This window comes from Crinia signifera, chromosome 2 (genome assembly GCF_055691185.1).
Source record: "Crinia signifera chromosome 2, ASM5569118v1, whole genome shotgun sequence".
NCBI classification, from domain to species: domain Eukaryota; kingdom Metazoa; phylum Chordata; class Amphibia; order Anura; family Myobatrachidae; genus Crinia; species Crinia signifera.
In genome coordinates this window covers 139,346,475-139,367,464 of record NC_139218.1, presented here as the reverse complement: position 1 = coordinate 139,367,464, position 20,990 = coordinate 139,346,475, and the positions used below count along the sequence as shown (strand labels likewise).

Genomic DNA, 20,990 nt, shown 5'->3' with positions numbered 1-20,990 from the left:
AATAGGGCTGCAGTTGATTCGTCCTCAGAGAAATGCAGGCGTTCTCCAAGTGGAAAGGTAGGTCTGGAGAAAGCATCGCTGATGTCTGACATCGTCCTGGGCTGTGTCATCTCTTGTAGGATGTCGATAAACCGTGCAGTATATGATGGATACAGAGTAAAAATCAACCGCAGGGACGTCCTTGTTCTATGTCTGCGGCGGCACTGAAGTAGAGGTGTCCTGAGACTTGCAGGTGGAAGTGGGTAGAAGTGTCACAACGAGGGGTAGGGTGCACACTCAGGGAAAGACGCAAAAGCGGCAGTCCATAGTAAGGCAGCAGGGTGAGGGCACTCCAATGAAGGTATAAGGTACCGGGGTGCAACACTTGAAGAATAGGTAACAGTTAGACAATAGTGGCACACACTCGGATTTTTGAAAAAATGTTGACAGACACAAGGTGCTGTAGACAACGTTTCGGGGTTTATTCCGTTTTCAAGTCAAGAACAAAGATAAATGAAGACATACTCACATATATACCGGAGAGCAGGTGCTGAGGACAGCCAGACTCCTCCTGGCGCTCGTGTAGCTCAGCATTACACTTCCTGGTGGGCGTCTCCGCTAGAGTGATGACAGGTAGTGACCACATCCGGGATTCCCTCAGCCTAGTGCGTTGCTGAGCAACCACAGCGGCGGGGGTCACTGTAGTCAGTTGCTCAAAGCGGTAACACAACCTGGAGAGAAAAAGAACACCAAAAAGTGAAATGTTACTAAAAAGTGATGAGGGCACGGAAACAACACGGGGTCAGCACAGCATACATAGCGGGGCAATAGTACGCACAGCTAATGAGCATAAGATGCGTGCGCAATGAGGGACACAGCCAGGGGATGGGAAAAACATCAGCATAGCCGGAGGAGTGGATAGAGGGAGAGACATCAGAGGAACATGTTAAAGGTTAACTGTTCATTAAGTCCCTTCGGATTTACAGTGTCCAATTTAAATATCCATTGAGACTCCAGGCGTAGCAATTTCAGACCACGATCACCTCCACGCTGGTCAAAGGGAATGTGATCAATGATAACATATTTTAAGTTGGCCAGGCTGTGCTTGGCTAATGCGAAATGTTTCGCAACGGGCTGGTCATTGGGTTTACAGTTGATGGCAGCTCTGATTGCGGTGCGGTGGTTGGCGATGCGTTCTTTAAAGGGTCTTATGGTCTTGCCAACGTACCCAAGGCCGCACGGACAGGTTATGAGGTAGACCACGAAGGAGCTGTTACATGAAAGGGCATGCTTAATGGGAAACTGTTTGCCCGAATGGGGATGTGAAAAAGTTCTGGTCGCCGTCATGGCACTACAGGTGGTACAGCCTGTACATCGGTAACAGCCGCCTGCCTTGATTTGGGTACCAGGGGTGGGGCGTCGGGATATGTCAGTCCTCACCACCCAGTCTCTGATATTACGGCCACGCGTGTAGCATGCCATAAGGTGAGTGTTTTTCAAGGAGCGGAGATCTCTATCGTTCTGTATCACTGGCCAGAGTGATTTAGACATCGAGGTGATTGTGGGATCGGCAGAGTTGTAGGAACGTACCCAGCCCATGACATCTTTATTCTGATCGCGAAGGTGTTTGCGCAAGGTGTCGGAGCGATCAATTTTATCAACACGGTCTCTGGCTGCATCAAGCACGGCTTGGGGGTACCCACGTTGTCTGAATTTGTTCTGCATTTTGTCCAGATCGTTTGTTAAAGTCTCTTCAGTGCTGGTTATTCTCTTAACACGTAGCAACTGTGAGTAGGGCAAGCCTCGGATGAGGGCCGGTGGATGGTGGCTCTGGGCTAGTAGGAGAGTGTTGCGATCTGTAGCTTTAGAAAAAATAGACGTCTTCAGGGTCCCTTCATGAATTGAAATGCAGACATCAAGATAATTGACTGACATCAGACTCATAGAAAAGGTGAATTTGATGGGGGAGTCCCGTGAGTTGATCTCTTCTATGGCTTGGGTAAAGTCTGCTTGGGTGCCGGTCCAGAATAGTAGAACATCATCGATGTATCGGGTGTAGAAAGAGATTCTAGAACTTAAGGCAGAGTTGTAGAACAGGTCCTGTTCTAGAGATGCCATGTAGGCATTCGCAAACGATGGAGCGACCGGAGAGCCCATGGCACACCCGGCGCCTTGTAGAAAGAATTGTTGGTTAAAAAGAAAGAAGTTACGTTGTAATGTCAAAGTTAGCAAGGTTATGAACAGCTCAATAGGTGGACCTTGGTAGGAGTCGTCTGCTAGCAGAAGATCACGGGTGGCTTGGATACCCGCAAAGTGGGGTATGCTTGTGTATAAGCTGCAGATGTCAAGTGTAACGAGCCAGGTACCAGCTGGGATCTGTCCCAATGTCTGAAGTTTGTTAAGGAGTGCCGTAGTATCTTGGAGGTACGATGTGGTTTTCTGTACTGCAGGCTGAAGGAAGTGGTCAAGGAAGGTGGAGACGTTGCTGTAGAGGGAATTGGTGGCAGAGATAATAGGCCTGCCTGGTGGTTGTTGCAGACGCTTGTGGATTTTGGGTAAGCAGTATAGGAGCGGCACTCTGGGCATCTCAATGGTAAGGTAGTCTCTCACAGATGCAGGGATGGCTTTGTTCGACACAGCTTCAGCCAGGATGGTATCCAGTTCTTTTTTATATAACATCGTGGGGTCATTGGGTAAGCGGGTGTAGGTATTGGAGTCAGATAGCTGGGAGTAGACCTCAGCTTTGTAGTCCTCTATGTCCCAAATCACAATACCTCCCCCTTTATCTGCGGGGAGGATCATGACGTCATCGGAGGTGCTAAGATCCTTAATCGCTTTCCATTCTTCTCTGGTGAGATTGGACGATTTGTTGGATGATTGGATCTCTGATTGGGATATGGACACTTGAGATTCCAGTACTTTGGAAAAGCTTTGAATAGCTATATTATGAGATGGTGGGTCGAATCTGGATTTCTTTTTGAAACAAGCATAGATGAGAGAGGCAGGGGGAGCAGGGTTAAGGCTGGTAGTATTTTCTCTGCTGAAAAAGTCTTTCAGGCGTAAATTCCTGTTTAAGCGTGCCATTTCCACCTTCCAATTGAATGGATTGAATTTATTGGTGGGCACGTAGGACAGACCTTTGTTGAGGACTTGTATCTCAGCAGGAGATAGGGTGCGTTTAGAAATATTGAAAGTCAGGTCCTCGGTTTGCGGTTTCTGGCTTGCGCCTCGACGACCTTGCCCACCTCTTCTGGGGGGTCGTTGTCTCTTTCTCTTACCGCCCGTGTCCTGACCCCTGCAGGAGGGCGTTTGGAGTTTTTTGAGACCGAGGGGTTTCTCCCAGTGTCACTGGAGTTAGAATTTGTATCCGTCGTGGTACCTGCTTCAATATCGTTACGCGGGCCTCTACGTCGACCTCTCCTTTCTTTATGTTGGGGTCTGTATGGTCCTGCGAGCCAGCGATACACACTCTGCTCCGTGTAGTCCCTGTTAACACGGTTAAATTTATTTCTTTTGAAAGCAATGAGTTCTTTTTTGAAAGAATCTACTTGTGTCGATAGTTTAGCCATCCAGTTGTTGCTGGTGTCGTCTGTCAAAGTCTGCAGGTGCACAGATTGGTACTCATCAATTTGTTTCTGTACAATGCTCATTTCTCTCGCCGACTCATGGATCACCAGGGTCATAAGATCAAAAGAGCAATTATTGAGAATTGCACACCATTTGCGGCAAAAATCATTGTTATAGCGTCCAATGGTGGGCGTATTGCGAACACGGAAACCCCGGGGTATTTTCTTTTCACGAAAATACTCAGACAGGGTAACTCCGTGTAAAAGGAATTCGACCTCCTTTTTCTTAAGTTTATAGAGGTTATTGAAAATGTCCTCTGGGGTCAAGTCACCTTCCAGTTCAAGAAGATGTTCTGAGAATAGGGCTGCAGTTGATTCGTCCTCAGAGAAATGCAGGCATTCTCCAAGTGGAAGGGTAGGTCTGGAGAAAGCATCGCTGATGTCTGACATCGTCCTGGGCTGTGTCATCTCTTGTAGGATGTCGATAAACCGTGCAGTATATGATGGATACAGAGTAAAAATCAACCGCAGGGACGTCCTTGTTCTATGTCTGCGGCGGCACTGAAGTAGAGGTGTCCTGAGACTTGCAGGTGGAAGTGGGTAGAAGTGTCACAACGAGGGGTAGGGTGCACACTCAGGGAAAGATGCAAAATCGGCAGTCCATAGTAAGGCAGCAGGGTGAGGGCACTCCAATGAAGGTATAAGGTACCGGGGTGCAACACTTGAAGAATAGGTAACAGTGAGACGATAGTGGCACACACTCGGATTTTTGAAAAAATGTTGACAGACACAAGGTGCTGTAGACAACGTTTCGGGGTTTATTCCGTTTTCAAGTCAAGAACAAAGATAAATGAAGACATACTCACATATATACCGGAGAGCAGGTGCTGAGGACAGCCAGACTCCTCCTGGCGCTCGTGTAGCTCAGCATTACACTTCCTGGTGGGCGTCTCCGCTAGAGTGATGACAGGTAGTGACCACATCCGGGATTCCCTCAGCCTAGTGCGTTGCTGAGCAACCACAGCGGCGGGGGTCACTGTAGTCAGTTGCTCAAAGCGGTAACACAACCTGGAGAGAAAAAGAACACCAAAAAGTGAAATGTTACTAAAAAGTGATGAGGGCACGGAAACAACACGGGGTCAGCACAGCATACATAGCGGGGCAATAGTACGCACAGCTAATGAGCATAAGATGCGTGCGCAATGAGGGACACAGCCAGGGGATGGGAAAAACATCAGCATAGCCGGAGGAGTGGATAGAGGGAGAGACATCAGAGGAACATGTTAAAGGTTAACTGTTCATTAAGTCCCTTCGGATTTACAGTGTCCAATTTAAATATCCATTGAGACTCCAGGCGTAGCAATTTCAGACCACGATCACCTCCACGCTGGTCAAAGGGAATGTGATCAATGATAACATATTTTAAGTTGGCCAGGCTGTGCTTGGCTAATGCGAAATGTTTCGCAACGGGCTGGTCATTGGGTTTACAGTTGATGGCAGCTCTGATTGCGGTGCGGTGGTTGGCGATGCGTTCTTTAAAGGGTCTTATGGTCTTGCCAACGTACCCAAGGCCACACGGACAGGTTATGAGGTAGACCACGAAGGAGCTGTTACATGAAAGGGCATGCTTAATGGGAAACTGTTTGCCCGAATGGGGATGTGAAAAAGTTCTGGTCGCCGTCATGGCACTACAGGTGGTACAGCCTGTACATCGGTAACAGCCGCCTGCCTTGATTTGGGTACCAGGGGTGGGGCGTCGGGATATGTCAGTCCTCACCACCCAGTCTCTGATATTACGGCCACGCGTGTAGCATGCCATAAGGTGAGTGTTTTTCAAGGAGCGGAGATCTCTATCGTTCTGTATCACTGGCCAGAGTGATTTAGACATCGAGGTGATTGTGGGATCGGCAGAGTTGTAGGAACGTACCCAGCCCATGACATCTTTATTCTGATCGCGAAGGTGTTTGCGCAAGGTGTCGGAGCGATCAATTTTATCAACACGGTCTCTGGCTGCATCAAGCACGGCTTGGGGGTACCCACGTTGTCTGAATTTGTTCTGCATTTTGTCCAGATCGTTTGTTAAAGTCTCTTCAGTGCTGGTTATTCTCTTAACACGTAGCAACTGTGAGTAGGGCAAGCCTCGGATGAGGGCCGGTGGATGGTGGCTCTGGGCTAGTAGGAGAGTGTTGCGATCTGTAGCTTTAGAAAAAATAGACGTCTTCAGGGTCCCTTCATGAATTGAAATGCAGACATCAAGATAATTGACTGACATCAGACTCATAGAAAAGGTGAATTTGATGGGGGAGTCCCGTGAGTTGATCTCTTCTATGGCTTGGGTAAAGTCTGCTTGGGTGCCGGTCCAGAATAGTAGAACATCATCGATGTATCGGGTGTAGAAAGAGATTCTAGAACTTAAGGCAGAGTTGTAGAACAGGTCCTGTTCTAGAGATGCCATGTAGGCATTCGCAAACGATGGAGCGACCGGAGAGCCCATGGCACACCCGGCGCCTTGTAGAAAGAATTGTTGGTTAAAAAGAAAGAAGTTACGCTGTAATGTCAAAGTTAGCAAGGTTATGAACAGCTCAATAGGTGGACCTTGGTAGGAGTCGTCTGCTAGCAGAAGATCACGGGTGGCTTGGATACCCGCAAAGTGGGGTATGCTTGTGTATAAGCTGCAGATGTCAAGTGTAACGAGCCAGGTACCAGCTGGGATCTGTCCCAATGTCTGAAGTTTGTTAAGGAGTGCCGTAGTATCTTGGAGGTACGATGTGGTTTTCTGTACTGCAGGCTGAAGGAAGTGGTCAAGGAAGGTGGAGACGTTGCTGTAGAGGGAATTGGTGGCAGAGATAATAGGCCTGCCTGGTGGTTGTTGCAGACGCTTGTGGATTTTGGGTAAGCAGTATAGGAGCGGCACTCTGGGCATCTCAATGGTAAGGTAGTCTCTCACAGATGCAGGGATGGCTTTGTTCGACACAGCTTCAGCCAGGATGGTATCCAGTTCTTTTTTATATAACATCGTGGGGTCATTGGGTAAGCGGGTGTAGGTATTGGAGTCAGATAGCTGGGAGTAGACCTCAGCTTTGTAGTCCTCTATGTCCCAAATCACAATACCTCCCCCTTTATCTGCGGGGAGGATCATGACGTCATCGGAGGTGCTAAGATCCTTAATCGCTTTCCATTCTTCTCTGGTGAGATTGGACGATTTGTTGGATGATTGGATCTCTGATTGGGATATGGACACTTGAGATTCCAGTACTTTGGAAAAGCTTTGAATAGCTATATTATGAGATGGTGGGTCGAATCTGGATTTCTTTTTGAAACAAGCATAGATGAGAGAGGCAGGGGGAGCAGGGTTAAGGCTGGTAGTATTTTCTCTGCTGAAAAAGTCTTTCAGGCGTAAATTCCTGTTTAAGCGTGCCATTTCCACCTTCCAATTGAATGGATTGAATTTATTGGTGGGCACGTAGGACAGACCTTTGTTGAGGACTTGTATCTCAGCAGGAGATAGGGTGCGTTTAGAAATATTGAAAGTCAGGTCCTCGGTTTGCGGTTTCTGGCTTGCGCCTCGACGACCTTGCCCACCTCTTCTGGGGGGTCGTTGTCTCTTTCTCTTACCGCCCGTGTCCTGACCCCTGCAGGAGGGCGTTTGGAGTTTTTTGAGACCGAGGGGTTTCTCCCAGTGTCACTGGAGTTAGAATTTGTATCCGTCGTGGTACCTGCTTCAATATCGTTACGCGGGCCTCTACGTCGACCTCTCCTTTTCTTTATGTTATCATTGATCACATTCCCTTTGACCAGCGTGGAGGTGATCGTGGTCTGAAATTGCTACGCCTGGAGTCTCAATGGATATTTAAATTGGACACTGTAAATCCGAAGGGACTTAATGAACAGTTAACCTTTAACATGTTCCTCTGATGTCTCTCCCTCTATCCACTCCTCCGGCTATGCTGATGTTTTTCCCATCCCCTGGCTGTGTCCCTCATTGCGCACGCATCTTATGCTCATTAGCTGTGCGTACTATTGCCCCGCTATGTATGCTGTGCTGACCCCGTGTTGTTTCCGTGCCCTCATCACTTTTTAGTAACATTTCACTTTTTGGTGTTCTTTTTCTTTCCAGGTTGTGTTACCGCTTTGAGCAACTGACTACAGTGACCCCCGCCGCTGTGGTTGCTCAGCAACGCACTAGGCTGAGGGAATCCCGGATGTGGTCACTACCTGTCATCACTCTAGCGGAGACGCCCACCAGGAAGTGTAATGCTGAGCTACACGAGCGCCAGGAGGAGTCTGGCTGTCCTCAGCACCTGCTCTCCGGTATATATGTGAGTATGTCTTCATTTATCTTTGTTCTTGACTTGAAAACGGAATAAACCCCGAAACGTTGTCTACAGCACCTTGTGTCTGTCAACATTTTTTCAAAAATCCGAGTGTGTGCCACTATCGTCTCACTGTTACCTATTCTTCAAGTGTTGCACCCCGGTACCTTATACCTTCATTGGAGTGCCCTCACCCTGCTGCCTATATATATATATATATATATATATATATATATATATATATACTGACTGTCACATTAGGAGATTTCCATATAAAGGTATCTTTGGTTCCGTAACTATACTTTAAAGTCCTAAAACATTACATGCAATTGAGAATAAGAAATCTGTTTTGAGACACATATATGGTTTAACACATAATCCCATTCCTTTGTTTTAGGGGTTCCATCAATATACACCAATATATGAGAGCAAAAAAGTTATATTGATCCCCCTGCAATTTCAAAAGTGAGTGTGGTACGCCATTCCTTCCTTGAATTTAAAGTATAGTTAAGGAACCAAAGATACCTTTATGTGTTTTCCTCCAACTTTTTTAATGTGAGATAGTGGGATACTCAACTACTAAACTTACCTTTTGTTGGAGGGAAAGACCTTCTGTGTGAAAGACAAAGAAACCTTTTGATATCCATCATCACTTATTCATGTGTGAGTGGGGTATGCTCTTTTCTAACAAGCATGAACACATCTGAGGGACTTTAACCCCTTCCCGACATTTGACGTATATATACGTCATGGCCAGGATGTACTTCACGACACATGACGTATATATACGTCATGACTTAAAAGTGCCACCGCGTCTACAGACGCGGTGACAGAGGGACGATGTCTGCTGTCCCTGACAGCAGACATCCTCCCTCATTGCCCAGGGGGGGCAGGGTTGCCCCCCGTCTTGGGCGATCGCTGCGATTGGCTGTCCAAAAGTGAACAGCCAAAACCAGCGTTAAACTGCGTGTAGTGTAAAATTTAGACGCTGCTGCCCCCTAGTGTCCAAAAAAATTAAAGGAGGTTAAAATAATGATTTTTTAATAAAGTATAGATATGGTCTTTGTTAGTTATTAACTATTTTGAGTGGTATGATTATTTGTCTCACAAGCAGAAAATGTAACATTTTGCAAATAGCAAAATGTTCCATTTTTTTACGACATTTTGGTATTTTTCACAAAAAAAACAAAAAATTGTATCGACCAAAATTTACCACTAATTTAAAGTCACGGGAAAACAATCTCAAAATCATTGGGATAAGTAAAAGCAAAAAAAAGTTATCCCCACTTAAGTGATACATGTCAGATTTGAAAAAAAGGCCTCTGTCAGGAAGGCAAAAACATGCTGCGGCGGGAAGGGGTTAATTTCCTTTTTTATCACATAATAATATTACACATTTTGGTGGAAATTGGCCTAAAAAAATCATATTCGTATGAGTAAATACAAATTTTTTAGGCGTATTCGTATTTTTGGCAGCGGTGTGAATTTTGCGCTGTGAATTTTGCAGCGGTTTAAATGCTGCTCGTTCTTGTCATTTCCCTACAAGTGGGTTTTTTAATATTGTGAATCCCATTTATGAGTTTTTGTCATATGCAAGGAGTACTAAAACCTGCTGTGTATGATAAATGGTGCCCCAGCCAATCAACTCCTGTAATTTTTCAAACATGGCCTATAGACTGGAGCACCATTTATCATGGACATTGAGATTCAGAACTTGTTGCGCATGATAGAACCTGTTGATAAATGGGCTCCTGTATACTCTGCTCCGACACACCAAAGTTACACACTAAAGGCTTTATAGAACACATGCTCCTAGTTATATATTTCTTTACTTGATTGGCATAGTAACAAATTATTATTTTAAACAACTAAAATGTAAGTAAATAAAGTTTGCTATACTGTACATCTACCTAATAATCTCTGCACAAGTACACACAGTACTATGTTTCTGGGAAAATAGGTCCAGGAACTCCAGGTCTGGGGGTGGATCAATTAAATAAAAAATAATATATATAATAAAGAGAGGGAGGGAGAGATAGATGTATATATTGTATTTAGAAACAAAGGCACTCACAGGTGACTTTAAAATAATCTTATGGAAATTAGATTTTCAGTTCCTGATGATGTCATATTTAATTAGAGGTTCAGGAACTGAGTTCCTGCTGATAAAATAGCACTGAGTACACAACAACAGATTACCATAGGATAAAAACATCTACTTTTAGTACATAAGATATTGAAAATGTGATACTATATCCCCATCTAGTGGATCAAACAAGATTCACAACACAAACTCGGTGGTACGTTATTAGGTTTTTCGGTACTTATGTAGTATCTGGGCTGCCGATTTTTTGATTGTATGCCTTAAGTTAAGGCATACAATCAGATGCGATGCGATGCGATATCGCATCGCATCGCATCGCATCCGATATCGGATGCGATGACCCGATTTTTCCATAGGAATCAATGTTAAAATGATTCCTATGGAAAAATGGGTCCTTTTCATACCCCTACTATCCAAGTGGGCATGGAGTTGGATATAAACCTGTGGCGAGCGTAGCGAGCCACCGAGCCCGAAGCGTGGCGAGCGAAGCGAGCCCCGCGAGGGGACGGTATTCGTCCCCTCGCGGGGCTCGCTTCGCTCGCCACGCTTCGGGCTCGGTGGCTCGCTACGCTCGCCACAGGTTTATATCCAACTCCATGCCCACTTGGATAGTAGGGGTATGAAAAGGACCCATTTTTCCCATTGAATTCCATGTTAAAATGGACTCAGTCCATTTTAACATTGATTCCTATGGAAAAATCGGGTCATCGCATCGCATCGCATCGCATCGAATCGCATGGTCGCATGCGATGCGATGCGATCTCCCGATCCGACCCGATTTAGAAATCGGCAGCCCAGATACTACATAAGTACCGGTTTTTCATTTGTTGTAAAGTAGGGTGAGATTTAATAGGATGAGAGATTCAGAAAGTGAGAGATTTTGTTAGAAATCTACAGTTTTTTTAAAGCAGCAATCATTTACACTGCAAAATCAAACTGGTTTTGCAGTGTAGATGATTGCCACTTTAAAAAAACTGTAGATTTCTCACAAAATCTCTCACTTTCTGAATCCCTCATCCTATTACTTCTCACCCTATGGGCGGTATTCAATGAGCCTGATTCGCCATGTTTTTATGGCAAATTTGTGCTGTTTGGCGAATTTTTTACTAAAACGGTGAATCACCCTATTCAATGACCAGATGGCGAATACATTTGAAGGTTTTTTTCGCCATGATTCACCGAGTAGCAATCGCTATCTTTTTATGGTGAAGTGGAATGTGAACTTTTAAAATAAAGTGTTTTGTTTTTTACATTTGGTGTCAAAAAATCAGGAATTTTATTCTGAGGAGGGGCATGCTATTTTTATTCATGTGCTGTAAGCACATGAATATATATTTAATTAAAAAAAATATATATATATTTTTTTACACAGCAGCCAGCAGGGGGCGCCAGAGCCGAGCCGCTCATTAGATATTCATATATTCACTGCACCCGATCGTTACATATGCACGATCGGGTGTAGTGAATATACCCGGTCCCCTGCTGGCACCCCCGGGGGGCAGCCTGTGCTGCCTGGCACCCGGGGAGCCCACCTCCCCCCCACATACGCTCTGGGGCAGGCAGAGAGAATTCCATCTCCCTGCCTGCCACCGTCCTCAGGCTCCCTGCGGCGTTCGCCGTAGGAGCTCATATTCGCCGGTCAGGGGCAGCGAGCCCCTGACTCGTTGAATACCGGAGCCGGCGAGGCTCCGGAACGTGGCGAATGTGCAGCGAATCCTAAACAGGATTCGCTGCACCTCGCCGGTATTCACATTGAATACCGCCCTATGGGTGAGATTTAATGAGATGCGAAAATTTGATTTGTGCGATTTTTTTGACAAAAACGGCCGAAAGCGCACGTTTGTTCTGAAATCGCATATTTAATGAGGTGTGAAAAACGGCAAAAAAATGCGGATTTTGCGGCGAAATCGCACATTCTGAAGGTGCGATTTTTAGTAACGCCGGAACTCGCATCCAGAGGTTTTCCCATTATAAAGTATACAAATCACATATTTAATGAGATGCAAAAACGGGAAAATGTTACTAAAAATCGCCACACATGCAGATCAGGTTCTGACAGGCGAATTTGCCAGAACCATGCACAATGCTGAATTCGGACCGGAAAGAACTGGTCTGGGTCAGCCGCTATGTCTGCACAAGCTTTGTGTTCAGCAGCAGTACTGTAGGCCTCATTGTTATCCACATCCAACAGTGAATATACTTTCTCAGTCATTCCTTTATATCAGTGGTTCCCAAACTAAATCTTCAAGGACCCCACACAGTTCATGTTTTCCAGGTCACCTGTGGATATTTAGAATGTGACAGTTGGTTATACATGGTGCTCCTGCTGGGTGACCTGGAACACATGGCCTTTGTGGGGTCCTTGAGGAGCATGTTTGGGAACCACTGCTTTATATGCAGCTGACCCAAGCACCGGCCTAGTCCAAAGTTGCCTACTTTTAAAGTCTCCTTACTGGGAGAAGTCCAGAGAGGAGACTGCCAGCAGCATTTAGGGTGGCGGGCCTGATATAGAGATATAGAGATTATCAAGTCCGGTCCACTGTACAGAAAATTTAAAAATTTTCAGGTCTTTGAGGAGGTGGTTGGACTAACTGGCACAATTTGTATCTTTAGCCCCACGGGGGGGGATACCAGGCATACCACCCTGCAGTAGGTGCGCGCCAGTGGTGCACCACCTCTAGCCCCCCCCCCACCCACCCATCATCTCCACTCCAGCGATCGTAAGCTGGAGTTCCTCCCCTGCCGCTTCCCTAGTCACCAGCCGCAGTGTCGAAGGCGGCAGGCTCAGGGATGTTCAGGGCAGCTCGGGGGGGGGGGGGGGGGGGACGACACGACTCGGGAGGCAGATATAGACTTTTCTTTGGGGGGTGGTGGTGGTTTACTGTATAATCTTGACCCTCCCCCCTCCAGCCCAGACTCCTCCGCTTCTCAGCCCAGAGTCCTCCCCTTCCCAGTCCTGACTTCTCCCCTTCCCAGTCCTGACTCCTCCATCCATGAGGTATATACACAGTGGGTAGTAGGGAAGATATTGGGATACAGGTTAATTATCCCTTAGCCATGCTGCCGCGGAGTCACTATGCTAACTACGCTAGGCGGCCGCTGGGCTACGCTGACAGCGTAGCTTAGCCTATGCTGAAAACGTAGTGTAGCCGGGCGCCGTGCTATTACACAAGTACCAACATGTATGTAATGAGTGTTCACAAGAAACAAAGATCATGGAGGGGGGCACTTAAACCAAGGAAAGTAGTCACCAGATGTATCCATCAGCTAAATTGGAAGGCAAGGGATAAAGAATTGCTTTTACCGTGCCTAAATTATTTTTTTGTAAATAGCAGCTCTGATAAATAGGTAGGGATAATTTTAGATACGAAAATCAAAGCGCTGAAGAAAAGCATAGAAAGATTAGGAAGTAAAACTTTTCAATCCCCCCCCCAAAAAAAAATAACTGTCAATGTTTAAGCTCTTTTTGGACCAACTGCAAAGTCATTTTCAAGTTTGGGAGACAAGTTGGAGACACCTACGGTAGTCTATGGAGCACTATCTTTCCCTTACTACATTACCGGGAACTTGCTTGTAGCGGCTCTCACTTCACTCCGGGATCCCGTGCGGCGACTTCCAGTTTTGCAATCGTGTGTCCGGCTGCTGTTCTCCATTTGATTCGGCTTGCGGGCTTTACTGTTAGTCTGCAGACATATCTAAATTGGAAGGTAGCCTAGTCTTGATAACACCACTACTTAAGGCCCCCTAAGGACAAGTCGGACCCAATTTCCCCTGAGCTCCCCGGGAGAGCTCACTAATGTTTTGGCACTTGATGTGCCATTTTTTGTTAATAAGATAAATCCCATGTAAATTCCCAGGGAGCTGCTGGGGCAGGAGAGTAATAAATAATAAAAAGAATCCTCAGCAGCAGTGTGCTGTGGGTGCAGTGTCGTGACGGGAGGGGTAGTTTGCTGAGCAGACCTACCTAGCAGTCCGGGCTGGCGTTTCCCTGGAGGGGGGACCCCTTTATTGGGGGGTTCCCACTCCCCTAGGGGCCCAGCCTGGGCTGACCAGTCAGGGTGATCCTGCTGTGGATGGGGGACCTTATGCAAAAAGTGTCCCCCCGGCTGTGGCATGACACCGCTGGCTGTTTCAGCCCGGTGCTGGTTTCTGAAATATGGGGCACCCCTACTACTTTTGTCCCCCGTATTTTTGGAACCAGCACTGGGCCAAGAGCCTGGTGCTTGTTATAGAGTTACAGGGGAACCCGAACCCCAGCCCCCCCCCCCCCCCCCCCTCCCTGTATTTCTGTAACCAAGACCGGCTCAATAAGCCTGGGGCTGGTTATAGCCGGGGAGGGGGGACCCCCACGCCATTTTTCAAAATTATTTGTTTATTTTTACATTTTATTACACAGAGGAGCTTCAGCCTGGAAAATTTGTCTTTTTCAGTTGTATTTTTTGCTGAATTACCTGGCAAATTCAGCAATACTATTTAGGCCAGCCCCCCTAGCACCATGTAGTAGAGCCCATCAGACATGAGTTGATAAATTGCATGCAATATATCTGGTACGAAATAAGCCCTCAAGTACAATAAACTGACGTGCAGGACTCCCGGGAAGCTGCTGGGGAGTCCAAGGGAAATTTCATGCAATTTCAAGCCTCAGATAAATGTGTATGGCCACTTTTAGATATGTTTGGCACTTTTCTTTGACATAAATTTGACCAATTCCAGCTCAGGCCGGTGATGTTTAAACGACTGCTATAATCAATAACACAACTTTCTCCAGATGAAAGCTATTCATTACAATAGCAAATACTGTACATATTTGATTACTTTATAGGGGACAAACATGCCTGTTGTTTTAATACAATAAGGGTGGGAGGGAGTGACCAGCACATTCTACTACTGGATTTTAGCCATTCCCTTCCCCAAATGCACCCTTTGTATGCCACTACTCACACCATAAAAGGTATGGCTACTGCTCTGCTATATCTACCATTCTTCTGACCCAAAGTAGACAAGTTACACAGGCATTAAAGCATAGCACTGTCCCACCAAATAGAGACAGGTCGAAAGATATGCAAATATATGCAAATGTGTGTACAGTTATGTGCACAATATCAGGTTATGTAATCCCCAATGGCTAGGGGCGAGATGTACTAAGCTATGAAAAGTGACAAAATGTAGAGTGATAAACCACCAGGCAATCAGCTGCTACCTGTCATTTTTTCAAACACAGCCCTTGGCATCGCAGGTAGGAGCTGATTGGCTGGTGGTTTATCACTCTCCATTTTATCACTTTTCAAGCTTAGTACATCTGGCCCTAAATGTTGTTGGCTGTAGTTTGTTGGCTTTCGTTTTCTTCAACTGGATTCCTGAAAGGACAAGTGCTGTGTGTGGGAGAATATCTACACCGATTATCACAATGCTATTTCAGATATTGTCAACTTAGATAAATTACTTATACATTTACACACACACACATATATATATATATATATATATATATATTTAGATAGATATATATCTCTATATATATGAATTTCATTAGCAGCTCTTTTCTATACAGCAACATGTATTTTAGATTCAGCTCCTTACATAAAATGTTGTGCTTACTAGTGTTACAATAGAAATATTGTAGAGCAGGTGATGCTGCTACTGATCTTCTGGCAATTATTACTGTGTAGGAACATGTCCTCACAACCAGTTACTTTTGTTCAGTGTTTTTCCTTAAGGATTGCATGTTTAATGGTAGAAAGCATATAGGACTTACCTGTTGTGAAACGCTTGCCTTATCAGGCAAGGCTAATGAGTCGTTATCTTGGTGATATAGCTGCATTTAAACATGTTAGATCAAAGGTCTATTTGTGATATGCATTTTAGTACCCTATGAGGGTAGGGTTATGATGTGGCACAGACAGATACCCATGCACAGACTATGCCCCAGAACTATTTTTAGTAGAAGGGTCTCAATAAAAGAGATTAAATGTTAGCAAGAAGATCGCTGTATTATTATCGCTAGCGAGCCACGGCGAGTTCTGCCTTGGTTATATTGTAAGTCAGAAAATGTATAATTATATATATATATATATATATATATATATATATATATATATATATATATATATATATATATATATATATATATATATATATAACATGCAGTTCTAGATTGGATTGTGATTATATTTTGTAAATATAAAAAAAAACCTCTGTGAAAGTAAAATAAATAAAAACTTGCAGCAAATTAACAAATGAAACCAGGTTGCTCATGTTTTTAAATGATTTGCCCAAATAATTTTCATCAGTAAATTGTATGATAAATAATAACTTGATGCACAAAATCCAACACATGTGCTTCACTGGGGTAAATATGATGATCAAAGCCATATTAGACTAACTGCGCTGCAGGTAGAGCACTAGCGGTTTACCTAGTGCGTGTCAGTGCCCAGGGTACTAGTGTTCCCTCTAAGCTTATTTTGCAGGGTGATGCACCCTGCCCGTTTTTAAAACCTCAAAATGCAACCTGCCCTTTTTGTGGCACTGAGCGCTTACACTGCCCCCCACCGCGCTGACATGCCCCTGAGAACTTTTGGTGTGTGCCCTCATGTATAATGGGAATTACGGTGCATGGTATAACATGTGAGAGGCATTACAGTGTGTGCCATAATATGTATGACAATTTCGAATGGGTGTAATCCTAGTGCAGTGTGCAATTTTTTATGTATGTTCTTTTTATTTTTTCTACTGTAAAATTCTAATATAAAATGTACCCTCCCGATTTGAAAAAAGTGCCCTGCCCGGTGGTCAGTGCCCTGCCTGGAGAGAAAACTAGGGTACAAGGCACATATATTTCTTTCAAATGCGATTCCCACCAGTGGCGAGTTTTTAATTTGAGGGCGATTCAGACTCTTGTAGTGGGCCGAATTCGGTCCCCCGGCTGATGGTGCGGGTTTACACATGTGCCAACCCCCTGAGAGAATGCCTTTGGGAAGATTCACAGTTTGAATATACGCTGCTAGCAAACAGGTCTGAATCCGGCCCTTTGTTACCTTTTCCTGGAAGCTAAACACAGCATAAACACCAAATAAAATGGTGGTCTATAAAGCATGATGTACTTTTCTGTCAGTATTCACAGTATTGACTTCAAATACTGCAGGAACAAATATAATACATCAAGCTGCATTCATTTCTTTGTACATTATTTGAGGTCAGTATTATGAATACGGAGAGTGTGGCACTTATAGCGATTTGCTGATCGCTACTCTGTGATCTACTTATTATCCTGTCAGTTGCAAGAAAGGCGCTCTGGTGCATATACCCCAATTATGTACCATTATTCAGAGACTGATATTATCTTTGCCAAATACTGAGGATAATAGATACAAGTGATTTGATCTACTAATCATACACTCATGGGTTGTACCATAAAATCAGACTGTGAACATCAACGTCTTTAAATGAGACACGTGCAGCAACATTTCTTAAATCTGATCATTTTATTTTCACACAGAAGCAAGAGAATGTAACACACAGGGTGAGATTTAATAGGATGAGAGATTCAGAAAGTGAGAGATTTTGTGAGAAATCTCCAGTTTTTTTAAAGCGGCAATCATTCACACTGCAAAATCAAACTGGTTTTGCAGTGTAAATGATTGCCACTTTAAAAAAACTGGAGATTTCTCACAAAATCTCTCACTTCCTGAATCTCTCATCCTATTAAATCTCACCCACAATCTTTGCCTTGTGATCCGCACTGTTACATGAAATGGGAGGAGGGACTGGAAAAATGATGTAAACTTGTTCTCCCAAACATTACCAAAACACACACATAAAATGTCACTCTCTTGCTACAGAAAGCGAGATTTATGATATGTACACACAAATTAATGGGGAAGACCTCTCTCTCTTTTTAAATATATACATGTAATACTTCTGGTAAAAAATAGCATCTAAAACACAGTGGGATAAAACAATGTCACACATATGGAGTGTTTATGTTGTTTGTAACTATTTGGCTATTTAAAGTTTTTAAACCCTTTTGTACCTGTGACCTGGTCAATGCATTATAGCAGGACTAGAAAAAAAGATGTTTGATAACGAAGTAAAAAATACAAAGAAATTGTGCTGCCATTTACATTCCAACATTGCCCAAAAATAACTGCTTTGGGAACCTGATGCGTACTCACAGTGGAGCAGCAGTTGTGTAGTCTGAACAAATGTATTCCTTACCAGGGCGTGAGGCATGCTTCCGTTATGGGAATATTGGTAGGATGGAAACTGGTATAGCCCACACAAAGTTTGCCACCTCTGGACTTCAAAGATCTTGGTGGTGGCGCAAACCTCAATTACTAAAGTGCGCTTAGATTTCGGCCGAAGTGTCTAAGTTTGCCAAGCAAGATGGCAGTGTTTGTGAAGCAGCAGACATTTGTATTAGGTGATGGGAGGTGTTGAGCAATGCAAGGTTCTTCCTTGAAAAGCATGAGAGGCGTTTACTTCAGTTCTCTACTCTTTGGGTTCATTCACAAATATGGCTGGAAAAAAGATACATGGAAAAAAAAAAACACCTTTGACATATTTTCATTATGCATTTTTTACTGCGCTATAGCCAATGCAATAAATCACAATTCCTGCACACATTAGTGCATGTGAAAACACAAAATGTAAATAGAAGAACACACTTATGGGCAACGGCCCAAAATAATCCACTCATTTTAAATGTTTTTTTTTTTTTAGGCATTAGCAAATTAAAAATGCTTAAACAGCCGATAGATGTGAATGAGCCCTTCCTTATTGGAGCGCATGTAACACCTTACAGCTGCACCTCAGTGATGATGCCCATTTCTAGATGCCCAATATAAAATAAAGCACATAAAAGTGCCACATGTAATAAAGGCAGTCCTGATGTCCCCGCACGCTCTCTCTTAAGGTGTGCTTCGTAAATGTGGTGCATTGGGTGTAGAACACAGGTTCACTTTAATCTATTATCCTATGCAAATAAATAAATAAATAAATATACAAAGCACTTGAGCTTATAATAGGCAAGATTGTGCTGGGAATAAATAATGACTTAAATGCAATTCTTTAGACCTTCCCCTATATACTGTAATTTGTGGCATATGGGCCAAGCTGCTATATCAGTAAGGAATCAGAATTCATAGGGCTGCTGCTGTTGTGTGCTTGCAGAGAGGCCACTGATGCATACAAGCTAATGTGTAACCTCCAAGCATGTCATAGTTATTGCATTTCAGTTAGAATAAATGACTCATTGAAACCAATGGTGTCTCGCAGCTCTTCTCTTTGTGTAAACAATGTACTATTGATGTTTGTAATGCTGGCCGTTTAGCACCCAACCCCATGCTGGCTCCACTTTCATTCTGAAACCTTAGAAAAAACAGCAACACATGATGTGAGGGTACAGTCTGCCTCTAGAGATTTGTTTACCACCCTTCTGCTCCCCATACAGCTAAACATCTGTGCACATCAATTCTTCTATTAGTAGAATAAGGTTGTACAAATAAATCCATACGGACCTTTTCAAATTAAAAGTATAGATGAGTGGTAGGTTCAGGGACCGGTATTACAGAGCCTCATAATCCATGAATTGCATACAAAACTATTAGAACTTTTCAAGGTTTGGCTTCCCATCATGCAAAGCGTTCAACCGTAACTGTATTGCGATCATCACTTATCCTCAAGCTATTGAGAGTCTCCAAAGAAATAATAGGCCGAATGCTCATTCCACAGCTGTCCCTTCTTGTACATCGTGCCACAAACACCACATTTGGACGTGTCCTCTCGTATGCTTTCAGTGATACTCCATGTTCTCCACAGCATCTTCTCATAGACAACCATCACCACCTCCTTTTGGCCTTTCCCTCCTCATGTCAGGTGCATAAGTAGCAAATGGTTGCCCATTTAAATAAGAAAAAGCTCTATATAGGAATATCAATATATGCATAAATGGATAGATCCAGATAAATATGTGTATAGAAGGAGCTGGGCAGTATCTCCCGCCAAGGTTATCCTCCACAGCGGTGGAGAGGGTACAGAGATGCAGGTTAGAAATGTATGGATGAGGAATCAGCTGGGCAGGAGAACATGTTCCAGACAGTAAGTAACACAATCCCAATGCCTCCAGAGTGTCAGTAGTGAGAGAAGGAAGAGCAAGGAGGACAAAAGGCGCACTCGTGTTTTAACCAAAGGTGTGATGAAGCTGGCAGCAGTAGATACAAAAACTAGCAGAACGGCCATCAGGGCTAACAGCACGTTGATGAACTTGCCTAGCAAAGCCCGAGCATTGGCATTTTCCACCCCTTCCAGCTGCACAACCTGTTGCTGCTGTTGTTGCAACTCTAGCTTAGTGATACGAGTGAGACAAGACTCCACCGCTTCCTGAAATGTAGAGAGACAGGTAATGAAGAAGGAGAGTAATCAATGAAGCACTATGGGCCTTATTCTGGTTCAATCTCAGAGGCAAAATCCTTCTCAAATGGACAAAAACCATGTGCACTGCAGGTGGGGCAGATGTAACTTGTGCAGAGAGAATTACATTTGGGTGGGGTTTTACTTCAAAGTGAGATCTATATTGCAGTGTAGATTGCCTCTGAGAGTGAACCAGAATAAGGCCCTATGGGAGCAAAGCTTTAGTTAAAGTTTTGCTAACCCCACTCCCAAAAGTTTTGATATGATGTATAGATTAGACTTTATTAATATGTATAAAGTCTGCTGTTGGTTCCAGTTGATAGATCTACAGTATATAGATAGACAGTCAATAGGTCTACCCTAAAAATTCAACAAACAATAGGTTGACAGGATCAAAAGGTCCACAAGGTAAAAAGGTTGACAGGTTATACTAATTGGGGATCCATGTAGACAGTTGTCGACATTTACACCAAGTAGATGTGAAAAACTCAAGTCTACCTTTTCATGTGTATACCTTTTTCAGGTCCACCTTTTCACCCTGTTGACCTTTCCCATGTTGGCCTTTGACCCTGTTGACCTATTGTTTGTCTGTCTAGACCAGGGCTGGGCAACACCGGCCCT

The 20,990-nt window shown here is 44.2% G+C and overlaps 1 protein-coding gene across 3 annotated transcripts in view; it reads right to left on the bottom strand.

Annotated features, from left to right (window-relative positions):
• Positions 1–17,609: 17,609 nt before the first annotated feature.
• TMCC2 (transmembrane and coiled-coil domain family 2) overlaps positions 17,610–20,990 on the bottom strand; it is a 61,743-nt gene continuing 58,362 nt past the window's right edge. For all 3 annotated transcript variants that reach the window (XM_083172994.1, XM_083172991.1, XM_083172992.1), the window contains one exon: positions 17,610–20,339. In XM_083172994.1, coding sequence (XP_083029120.1) covers positions 20,028–20,339 — 312 coding nt within the window. In that variant the 3' untranslated portion in view covers positions 17,610–20,027. The remainder of the gene's footprint in view (positions 20,340–20,990) is intronic.